General features: G+C 44.2%; 1 protein-coding gene across 1 annotated transcript in view; it reads right to left on the bottom strand.

Moving 5' to 3' along the window:
• cdh23 (cadherin-related 23) overlaps window positions 1-12328 on the bottom strand; it is a 306429-nt gene that overhangs the window by 136147 nt on the left and 157954 nt on the right. The window contains exons 12-13 of the mRNA XM_084076986.1: window positions 4258-4407; window positions 2610-2768 (exon numbers count right to left, since the gene is read on the bottom strand). Coding sequence (XP_083933112.1) covers window positions 2610-2768; window positions 4258-4407 — 309 coding nt within the window. The remainder of the gene's footprint in view (window positions 1-2609; window positions 2769-4257; window positions 4408-12328) is intronic.

Below are 12328 nucleotides of genomic sequence, written 5' to 3'. Positions count from 1 at the left end.
GAGGCGTTGTGAGCTTGTAGATCGTCTATTTTCACAATGTTTGCCTCTTTGCCTCTATTTGACAATTTGGCCAATGTTTGACCAGTTTTTACAGTATAGTTTGAGGATTACTGATGCAGTAATGCTATTTTATTATTTCATTTTATTATAAAAGGTATTAAAAAAGGTCTTAAATTGTGACTTTACTGTTATCTGGGGACCCCCCAAAAACATGTGGGGACCCCCCTGGGGGTCTCGACCCACAGGTTGAGAACCATTGATCTAGTCAGTAGAAAGGAGTGTGACCCAATATGACCAATAGGGGAGACATGTGGGGTCTCCAGGAGTGACCATTCACATGAGAAGCAGGAAGCAGTCTCGTAAAGGGATATTTCACTTTCAACCATGTTTGTGGTCATTGTCTCCGCCAGGCCGAAAGGCATGGCGAGAGAGTATGTTTTCTGTCCGTCCGTCCGTCCGTCCGTCCGTGTGTCCGTCCGTGTGTCCTGTCCGTGTGCGACCAGCTACTCTCAGGCACCGTCGACCCGGTCGCTGCGAAACTGTGCACACACACTCCCTGGATAACAATTCAGAACCTCTGCCCCAAATTTTCACATGGGCCTGTTATAGCGCCACCAGGAGGCCGATTTGTGCAAAACCCATTTTTTTATATTACACCTACAGATTTTATCCAAACATCATGCAAATCTGTACACAGTATCTCTATAGTCATGTGATCGACACCATCTGTCAGATTTCCCATATTCCATCGTGATTAGCTAAGGTTGGCTTCCAAAGTTTGCAGGATTGGTCCGTTTTGAACAAAATGCCTCAAACTACAGTATGCACGCAGCTTGCGATTTCCCTGAAATTTCACACGCACATTCCCACTAGGCCGAGGAAGAAACCCTTTTCACATTGGCCTGTTATAGAGCCACCAGCAGGTATAATTTAGCAAAACACATTTTTGGAACAAAATGCATCAAATCATGAATGCAGTGTTCGATTGCCGTGAAAGGCCTAAGAATAAATGGCACCCTTTTCACATTGGCCTATTATAGCGCCACCAGGAGGCCACAATAACGTACCTGACCTGGCGGAGACCTGTGCTCCGAGTCCGAGGAGCACTTTTTCTATTTTTTTATCATCTACTCTGGATTTTGTGAGCATCCCAGACAGTTTTTAAGTTGCTCGATTCAGTATTTAGATATTTGATATGCATTTTATCAGACACACCCCCTTCCTAATACACAAACCCATTTTAACTTCAAACTCCATTTTAACCATGTTAGATTCATTGAAAACACATGTCCTTCGTGACGCGCTGCAAGCTTGTACATCTGCCATTTTTTAAAAATCTTTAAAGTGAAAAATGTTGAATAATTTAAACATTTTTAACACAAATCTTCTCTTCTGGGGGTCCCTGGCACAAAACATTTTCAGATGGAGGTCCGCGACCAAATATATAGCAAACCTTGGCACGAAAAAGTCGGGAGAACTACTGATTTAGAAGGCCTTTGTATTGGAATCGGCCTCATAGATCTTAATGGGTTGAGTCACAAGTACAACCAAGCAATTTAGCTCAGTGGTCTTGCGGTTAGAGTGTCAGCCCTGACACTGGGAGGTCAGGGTTCAATTCCTGGCCAAGTCCATGCAAAGACTATAAAAAATCACACCCAGTGTGAAGTGGGCGGTGTGTGGTCATCACAACATGACTCACTTTATAAAAGGATAAATGACTTTTTTTAAAGTCCATACTGCTATTCATAGGGCTGCACATGTGTCATGTGTTTCACTAGCCAATCACAGTCCTGAATTTGCAAAGTCAGCCAATCACATTACAGTTAGTGGTGATGAAACTAGCTGTAATGTGATTGGCTGATATGAAAAAAAGTATCGATTTGCATTAACAATGGAAGGGTTAGGGGGTACACAAATTTTTTGGTCGGTGTCCAAAACTCACTTATAGGGGGCGGCTACACCGCCCCAAAAATCACACCCAGTGTGAAGTGAGCGGTGTTATTTAGAACAGTGGTCATCACAGTGATGGAAGCTCACTTTTAAAAAAAGTGTTTTTTTTTAAGTGCGTGGTGATATTTATAGGTTATGAATTTCATCATGCGTCTCGCTAGCCAATCACAGTACTGAGCAAAAGGCCTGAATACTTATCAGCCAATCACAGTACAGCGAAAGACAAACTTTCACGACGGATGGGTCATGGGTCCCAACCCCACTTATAGGAGCGGCTACACCGCTCAAAAATGGTACCCAATCCCTGAGTTGGCACTCAGTATCAAGGGTTAGATTGGGGGATAATTCCCTGTGACATAATGTACTGTACTAGCGTCATGTCCTTTTACATCAAGAAGCCTCACACTAGGAAAACAGGAGATAAGCTCCAGACTGACCTAAGGGCCTCAGGATCTGTTGCTTCCCAAGACTATACTCACTTAGAATCAAGCAACGTCTGTATTTGTTTAAGTTCTTTATGGATCATTAATATAACATTTTGGAATCTTAAATATCTCAATAGTCATCTCTTCACATCCTCTCGGTGTTGAATTATGAATGATGTATCGCCCTGCTGGCTGTCTGCAGCGTTCAGAAGGTATATATATACGTGTACTCACCAGGATGCGTAGGAGTGAGGTGCCCTGGGGGGTGTTCTCAGGAAGGCTGATGTTGTACAGAGGCTTGCTGAATATGGGACGGTTATCGTTCTCGTTGATCAGGTCGATGAAGATGCGAGCAAATCCAACGTGGTCCGACATGGATTCATTGGCATAGAGCTGGGGAGAAAAAACAATAAAAATGTACTGTATGCTTTGCACACTACGCACTCAAATAAGAACTGTCATTAAAGGGATAGTTCACCCCCAAAATGACTTTTTTTCTATCGATTAGTCACCCCAGGGAGACTTGAATTCATGGATATTTTTTGTTTTTGTCACATTCCGAAGCCAATAACTTTATGACTGGCAGCGGTCCCGGTAGGAGACACAAAGCGTCTCCTTTGTGTGTCCTACCGGAACCGCTACCTACCGATATGCTGGTCATCGAAATATTGGCTTAGGAATGCGACAAAAACAAAAAATATCCATGGGGTGACTAATCGATAGAAATTTTATTTTATTTTTTTGAACTATCCCTTTAATGCAATGCAACTTTTATAGAAAGAGAACAGCTGTCAGATAATATACTCACTGCTTAGATACTGTAAATAGATCTTTATGGTTTTATACTGATAAAATGCTGAGTAATGAATTGCAGCTTAGAGTTTGGCAGATCTTAGACGACACACAGGGCAAAGCATATGTTACTTCTGTAAATGACTTGCGGTGAATTGAGGTGAAAATACCAATTAAGTCGTTCCAACATTCAGGCTTTATTTAAGAGCGTCTGAGCCGTGTGTCTGAACAAATGAAAAACAACAGAAACATATTGTCGGTGTCAGGTGAAAACCTCATATGTCCAAAACCTTTTTAAATGTTTTGTTCAAAACCATTTTTTTGGGGGGGGGGAATAGCCGATCTCCAAGCTCACAAGGTCTCGCACCGTGAGACGTTGTGAGATACGAGGAGATACGGGGAGATACAAGGTTTCTGCGTGACAGCAACGATATTAAAGCCACATTCCATCCTGGTGCTAGGAGCTCAGTGAGTGTTCAGCCAAGGTCCAATCATCATGGATCAAGGTCTTGCTCTTCACAGCGCGCTTCTTTTAGATGTCAACCACACTTAAGGGCTGTCCATAAAAAGCAGTATAGCATAGTATGGTAGAGTATGGTTTTTCATTTGAAAAGTGCAGTAATAATTGATGTGGTGACTCTTATATAAGGTACTGTACAATTCCAACTCTAATGCATAGCTAAGCAAGTGACATGCTGGAGGGTGTTAACCCATTAAGACCGGGAACTGTCTCATTTTTAGATTTGAGCTAAAAAGCATTATTTTACACTTTGGGCTCGGTGCCGCGCTACGAGCTTGTAGATCTGCTATTTTTGAAAAAATCGTGAAAATGTGTGCAAATCTTTGAATATATATATTTTTAAAGCGAACATTTTTAACTCAAATCTTTGCTTCTGGGGGGTCCCTGGAACAAAATATTTTGATGGGGGTCCACGGTCAAATACATGTCATTTTGGGGGTCCTTGACATGAAAAAGATTGAGCACCACTGATATAGAAACAAACGTTTTTCAGAAAACTGTTGAGATTTAGGAGAATTCATGTAGAATCGGCTTCAGGTCTCAATGGGTTAACAGACACATAAGACTCACAGAGAAGCTGTAGCTGCGGATGTTCTCAAAGTCCAGAGGCACGGCCACCCTCATCCGTATGTCAGCTCTGCCCTGCACCGCCGTGGGAGAGATGGTGAAGTGATCTGAATTGTTCCCCGTCAGAAACACCTGGAACATGCTGTTCACTCCCTGCCCAGGGGGAAGAACAGGAGAAGAGGCAGCGATGAGTGATGGCAGAGAGGAGGGTCAGTCATGAAAGGAAGTGAGTGTGAGCCTAGGCGGTGACTGATACAGATTATTAATGATGGATCCTGTGTCATATGTGCCAGAGAAGAACTAAGATGAATGAAAGTCTATTTGTCCATTTATATGTTCTACTTTGCAGTCAATACACTAGCGTAAATTTAAGCATGTGAACCCTAGCATCCGTACACTGGGCATTTCATAATAGGCGAACATTTGGCGAAATAGCCGAATATTTTGGCAAAAACAGCATATCTAAGGTCACAACGCGTCACGGCACGCGGTGAGCTTGTAAATGGTGCATTTATATAGCGCTTGTATCCAAAGCGCTTTACATAGATTGTGCATTACATTCACCCATTCACACACACATTCATACACCGATGGCGGAGGAAACCATGCAAGGCCCCAACCTGCTCACCAGGAGCAATTAGGGGTTCAGCGTCTTGCTCAAGGACACTTCGACACTGACTCTGGTGGAGCCCGGGATCGAACTGGTAACCTCGCGGTTGCCATCCGGCCGCTGAGCCACTGCTGCCCTTTGTAGATCAGTTATGTATGTGACGGTCATAGATCAGTGGTTAGAGAGGCCGTCCGGTAAGCAGAAGGTCAAGAATTTGCCTCCCGACCCTGGTCTATGTGTCCGAGTGTCCCTGGGCAACAGCCACCCCCCTCCCCCCCACCCAGCGCTCACCAGGACCATATGAGCAGCCATCAGCTGGGTGATGCTGAAACTGCAAACTGCAAACTTGACCCCATGGGATTAAGAAAGGTCTCCCCTCTACCCTTTCCAGCAAAGATATTTGGCGTAGAGGGAAAAAAGGAGGGGACCAAGTACAGATCCCTGGGGGAGCCCGGTCAATAAAGTATATACTAGAGTTTCAAGTGGTTAACATAAGTCATCACGAGTCTCCCGAACCTCAAGTACCATCCAAACCTCACACACTGTTGGGTTTTCATCTCGTCGTGATGCCAGCCATCTGTACATGTACAGATTTGTCTGAAAACTTTAGTTACTAGTTATTTTGCAGATGTAAATTATTACGTTATAAAACATACATCAACCATTTTAACCCTATTTTATACCAAGGCTATTTGAAAATAGCCTTGGTGTGACGCGTTGTGAGCTTGTAGATCTGCTATTTTCAAACATTTTAGTACTTTTACTTTTGGTACTTTAAGTACATTTTGATACCAATACTTTTGTACTGTACTTTTACGCAAATAAATTTAGAATTCGGGACTTGCAACACGGTAACAGTATTGATACTTTTACTTAAGTAAAACATTTGAGTACATTTTCCACCACTGCTCAACATACTGATAACAACTGCAAGAGCCAACAGCTCTGTAATACCACCTGGTGAGTTAGCTGTAGCCTGTGTATTGCAATACAATGGATGGCCTAGTCTGTATCTAAAAGGATCACGCTTATCCATACTGTACACGGCTGTTTTCATTCAAACCGTGGTTGATGGCGAGCCTGATAGCGAACAGCCTCTTATCCCGACGCCGACAACGAGCGTGAGGATTCGCAGGGAAGCGCATGTTTGGCGGGGAAGCCGCACGATCGATGCCAGTCACATACATACAGTATTCACCTCTTATCGGTCCCATCCGCCCAGCATTTCTTTTCCTATTATCTCTACATCTCTCAGCATTCATCCTCCCTCATCCTTCACCTTCTATCTCTCAGCATGGACACCTCTCCCCTCCACCTGTAATCTATCATTTTCCTATTCCTCTCTCTTTTCTCCCACCGTCATTCAGATCTGGAGCAAGAGGTTAGATTTCAGGCTGTGTGACTTTTTGAAATCAACAGCTTGCAGCGTCAACGCCCGCGCACTCTCTCACACACACGCACGTACGTACGCACGCACGCACACACAAACCACATAGTCACTGCTGACCAACGCTTGCTGCGTAATGAGCTCTGTCTCGTCACCCACAGCCAATTATAAAGCCTCCTATTCCTATTCCTGCGCAAATCCATTTGCCGGCGAAACGGCTCGTGACGACGACGGGGACGATTGATCCGCACTCCGCAGAGAGGAAATTGTTTCAGAGTTCAATAAACATTTAACCTGGACTGAGCTGCTCCTTGGGAGGAAAAAGGAAAGCAAGGCAAAAGAGGGACAAACAAAAACAAACAAACAACCTTAATCCATTTAGACCGGGAACGCATCTCTGTCATTTTAGATGTCTTTGGCTATTCAAAAATAGCAGATACAGTATACAAGCTCATAGCGCGGCACAAGTGCTGCGATATGAGCTTGTAGATCTGCTATTTTTTGAAAAATCATGAACATTTGTGCAAATCTTTGATATATCTTTAAAGCGAACATTTGTAAAATATGTTGTTCCAGGGACCTCCAGAAGCAAAGATTTCAGTTACAAATGTTCGTTTTAGAAATATATATATTCAAAGACTTGCACACATTTTCACGATTTAAAAAATATATAGTAGATCTACAAACTCATAGCTCAAGCTATGGGCTTGTATATCTGCTATTTTTGAATAGCCCAAAAGAGATCTTAAAATTACACAGATGCGTGTGTCCGGATTGAATGGGTTAAATGAATAAGAGGAGATTAGATTCAACAAAAACAGCAGTTTGTTATCAGATTATTCCGCCGCCGCTACAGGTTCATCTCGTCTCCCCATCTGAGTTCTCTCTCTTTATCTGCAATCACATAAAAGCTCACAGGCAGCGCCCTATTGCTTAACGTTATGTAAATTGTAATCGGGCATTTGGGTTGCAGAACAGAGTAAATCCCCAAGGCTCTGCCCCCGTGGAGAGGTAATGCTGCTAACGGGATGATTACCGATATAGAGACAGTTAATGCCGTGTACCTTAATCATTACAGCGTGTGGTTCACGAGAGGAAAATGACACAATAGAGAACTAATGGTGTGCTGAGGAGGACATGATGAGATACCCAATGACAACCATGACTATCTACTTCAATGCAGCGGGTCTGGGACTATGTCTATGGCAGCAGCTGTGTGGTGTGTTTGGATTAAAGGGATAGTTCAACCCCAAAATGCCTTTTTTCTATCAATTAGTCACCCCATGGAGACTTGAATTCATGGATATTTTGTTGTTTTTGTCGCATTCCTAAGCCAATAATTTGATGATCGGCAGCAGTTCCGGTAGGAGACACAAAGAGTCTCCTTTGTGTCTCCTACTGGAACCGTTGCCTATACCGGTCTGCTGGTCATCAAATTATTGGCTTAATAATGCGACAAAAACAAAAGACGTATCATCAGTGTTGTAGCCTGGGGTCGACGGGTGTTTCGGGTCTCGCAACATACACCCTCACCCAGGTGACCCAGCCGGGGTTGATCAAGCCCCCGACTTACGTCCCAGTAGCTACCCACGGTCAGTCCTCTTATAGGGCAAGACAGGGCCACTCGATCCGCTTCTCCGGAACTACAATGCCGGGACTGGGGGAGAGCGGAGGCTCTGGCACGTGGAGAGAGACTAGGCTCTGTGGATGGCCTCCTGGCTGGGCTCCTCCTTCGTCTGCACCAGACTCCCCCGTTCCAAACAATGAATTACAGTGTAACATGAAGTAACACTTTTAATGCAGACTGTACTGTATAAACCCTTTTCCCTTGATCTTCGATATACCTAAAACCTCTGACCTGTTTGTAGGAACGTCAGAACGCCATCAAAACCCTCCTTTGGACCTACTGTAACATTCCACGTCCGTCCATCCTTCCCTCCTTCCCTCCTTCCTCCACAAAACCCCAAGAACCTTCTTCAAATTACCGCTGTCGGGCAAAAAACCTTGCATGTCCATATTTCATCTCTTTATGTTTTTCATAAATTAAAGCCCTATTTTATGCTTCATTGCATGACAATGTCACGCAAAAGCAGTGTTACAAATATTTCTTTACACAATGTAGATCAGTGGTTGTCAGCCAGTGGTCCGGGGACCACCAGTGGTCCTTGAGGGGGTTCCAGGTGGTCCCCAGCTAAATGATGGAGAGTTGTTCCTTCCTTCCACGTGCTACGTCCAACCAGGGAAACTCCCCCCTGTCAGGTGACAAGAAGGTCAGTTGGCTCTCATGCATTGAAGGAGGCATGAGCTCGGCCCTGGCCTCCCTAGGCTGGTGGGGGGAGTGTAGTGCCCAGGATCACTTAGCAAATTGGCACCGGGTGAAAGAAGGGTTACAAAAATCGAGGGATAAAAAAAAATGATGGAGAGTTGGTAACCAAATGGACCCTTATAGATCTTTAACTCTTCAGAGTTCCTATTCCTCTCTTTTTTCTTCCCCGTCATTCAGATCTGGAGCAAGAGGTTAGATTTCAGGCTGTGTGACTTTTTGAAATCAACAGCTTGCAGCGTCAACGCCCGCGCAGAAAAAAACTTGAGAAAGTTGTCTCTTCAGAGACAACTTTCTCAAGAGTTCAATTGTTGTTAAACATCTGCATTACTTAATTTACAAGAAGTCTACACAATTAGAGAATGTAGAAGAATTGCTATTTTGATCAATGTTTGCCTGTTATCTCTCCTACAGGGGAAACTCCCCCCTGTCAGGTGATAAGAAGGTCAGTTGGCTCTCATGCATTGAAGGAGGCATGAGCTCGGCTCTGGGCTCCTTAGGCTGGCGGAGGGAGTGTAGCGCCCAGGATCACTTAGATAATTGGCACCGGGTGAAAAACGGTTACAAAATCGTGGGATAAAAAAAACTTCTGATGTAGATGATTTTTGCCTCCAGTTTAATGACATGAAAAGTCATGGTTTTGGACATACAAGGTTTCTGCCACACTGCCACGGGGATGATGTATCAGCTTGGACATGACCACCATGGCAGACATGAGGAAGAAGGCCGGGTGACGTGGTCGATTCATGGCATTATGCTGGAAATAGCCCCCTTGTTCTTGTTTTCATCTCTGGGAGAAACATTGTGGCTGATGGCTGCTATTTAAAAGACCATTCAATATGCAGGGATGTCACCTCAAACTGCCCATAAACGTAATTGCCCGTCCATTTGCCTCAGCCTTTAGAAAGCCATCTGTAAAAGCGGCCTGTCAGAGGGCGTTTTTTTTTCTGTGACGGGTTCCAGCGGCCAAAAAAGTTGCGAGCCAAGCAGTCACTCTCAAAGAAACAAGCCCTCCACACATGGAGAAAGCGAGATTACACCGAAGAGTCAGTTGAGTGTGAACATGTAGGCGTGTGCACGGCACGCATGGACATATGGGTTGAAAGCGTAAAAAAATATAAAACAATTGAAAACTGACCAAACAGACAGACAGACAAACAAACAAAGTGTCAATTGTATTCCCTGGATGTGAAGTTTATGCAGCAGTCATGAAGTTTAACATTAATATCCATCGAGGTGCGACGCACGATTTGGCAGTACTTTCTACTTTTGGTACTTTAAGTACATTTTGATACCAATAATGTTGTACTTTTACTCAAGTAATTTTTTGTAACAGAGTATTTCTACATTGCAGTATTGATACTTTTACTTCAGTAAAAAATGTGAATACTTTTTTCCACCACTGGCTGTACTGTCTGTCGTGCTGGTGGTGATCAGAGAGCATGGTGTTGCTACTACTGCAGATCTGGCTAAAAGTCAAGAGTTATACTTGGTTGCACAGTGGTGCTGCACGGGTGCCGGAAATAGCAGATCTACAAGTTCACGACACGCGTGAGCTTGTAGATCTGCAATTTTCAGCGAGCGACCCTATTCATAACCGGTATAAATCAGCCTCTGTACTGTAGCCATATGGCAGTTTTCCACAAGCCTCTTCAGCTCGTCCATACAGAGCAGTGAATGGAGATGCAGAGTCTCCCTGTGTGAGAAGGTTAACAGGCAGCATAGTGCAGCAGATTGAGTTGGTGGGAGTCTAACGTGGGGGAAAAAAGCACTCGCTTTGAATAGATTAGTTGTTCCTGTTAGTAGCTAGTAATTGCACTGATGCTTTTTTTAGGTCTGTCTCTGTGTGTGTGTGCGCACGCGCACGTGTGTTGTGGGTGTCTGTCTGTCTGTATGTGTGTGTGTGTGTGTGTAAGCAGGTAGTGCTTTTCAACAGCATCCCATTTTGTTTTACATCACTAGTTTCCCTTCAGTTATTACACTGTAAAATCACGGCAAAAACCCATACAGGTCCATTTGGTTCCATTTGTTCGTTCTCAGAGTTAAATTGAAACAGAGGATTTTACAGTGCATGGCACTGAAAAGTCAGCCATGATGTTAGGGAGTTCAGACTGACTGCAACGCCAAAACTCTCTCTCTCTCTCACACACACACACACACACACACACACACACACACACACACACACACACACACACACACACACACACACACACACACACACACACACACACACACAAATATAATTATACACACAAAAATGCAAACCCAGATAAACACAGGCGGGGGGAGCAGGAGGTGGAATAAGGAGGGGTGCTAGCCTCTCTTATCACACGCCAGGTGTACGGGTCGATCCCCACCAGTGCACGTTGCCACCGTGTAGCAATGCTCACTCTCTCACACACACACACACACACACACACACACACACACGCGGACACGGGCTTGCGCACACGTGCAAACATGCACACGCACCCACACACACCACAACACACACACACACAGGGTTGCTCTCCCCGCTTCACCATCGCCATGCCGACAGGAGCAAATACACTCCCCTGGCATGAATAAACAACAGCGGCTGCAAAAAAGAACCCCTCCATGCTGCATTCTCTCCGCAAGTTTTTCTGTCTCTCATACAGAGGCCTACTGTCTCTCTCTCTCTCTCTCTCTCTCCTCCGCATGTTTCACTGTCTCTCATGCATGCTGTCTCTCTCCTCCACACGTTTCTTTGTCTCATGCATAGTCTTTCTCTCTCTGTGAGTTACTGTCTCTCTCTCATGCTTCACTTCATTATGCTATAACATATTACAACCCTCAGTGTTCACAGTGGTGTAAAGTAACTACACTGTAAGTAAATGTACTCAAGTACTGTACTTTAGCCCTATTTTATACCTAGGCTATTTGAAAATAGCCGATCTACAAGCTCACAACGCGCCGCATCGCGACGCGTTGTGAGCTTGTAGATCCGCTATTGTCAAACATTTTAGTACTTTTACTTTTGGTACTTTAAGTACATTTTGATACCAATACTTTTGTAATTTTACTCAAGTAAATGTTTTTTTTCCGGACTTTTACTTGTAACAGAGTACTTCTACATTGCAGCATCGATACTTTTACTTAAGTAAAACATTTGAGTACTTCTTCCACCACTGACTGATTTGTACACTCTGAGAGTGTACACATGTAACCAAATTACGGGTCCATTAGGTCACATTTGTACGTCTCAAGAGTTACAAATGGACAAATGAAAACTGAGGATTTTACTGTGTAATTTCCTCTCCTCTCCCACTTCCTCTCCCTCGCTGCATCTTTTTTCTCCCGATCCACTTGACTTGCAGTTATCTGTCAAATTCCACCCCAGCGTTCTGCCGTGGGTGAATCAATCAGAGTTGACTAGCTTTCGGCTTATCTCCAGCCCAGGTGATTGATTTTCCTCGTTAGGTATAATTTGATGCTCTACCCCATCTCTTCCAGAGCAAATTAAATTGTAGTAGAGCTGAATGTGTGCTGGTCACATGAGCGACCGAGCGAGCATGTGCACATGTCTAAGGGAGAGAGGGAGAGAGAGAGAGAGAGAGAGAGAGAGAGAGAGAGAGAGAGGGGGGGCAGGCGAGTGAGAGAGCAAGTGTGATCGTCTGTATGAACTCAGTTTGTGTGTGTGTGTGTGTGTGTGTGTGTGTGTGTGTGTGTGTAGACTTATCACCTTCCGAATATGTATGTGTATGCGTGCACGTACAGTATACTGTATATC

This window comes from Gymnoscopelus microlampas (assembly GCF_963454915.1).
Source record: "Gymnoscopelus microlampas genome assembly, chromosome: 13".
In the NCBI taxonomy this organism is placed as follows: domain Eukaryota; kingdom Metazoa; phylum Chordata; class Actinopteri; order Myctophiformes; family Myctophidae; genus Gymnoscopelus; species Gymnoscopelus microlampas.
The sequence above is the reverse complement of the archived record's forward strand: the minus strand, read 5'-3'. Positions and strand labels throughout refer to the sequence as shown.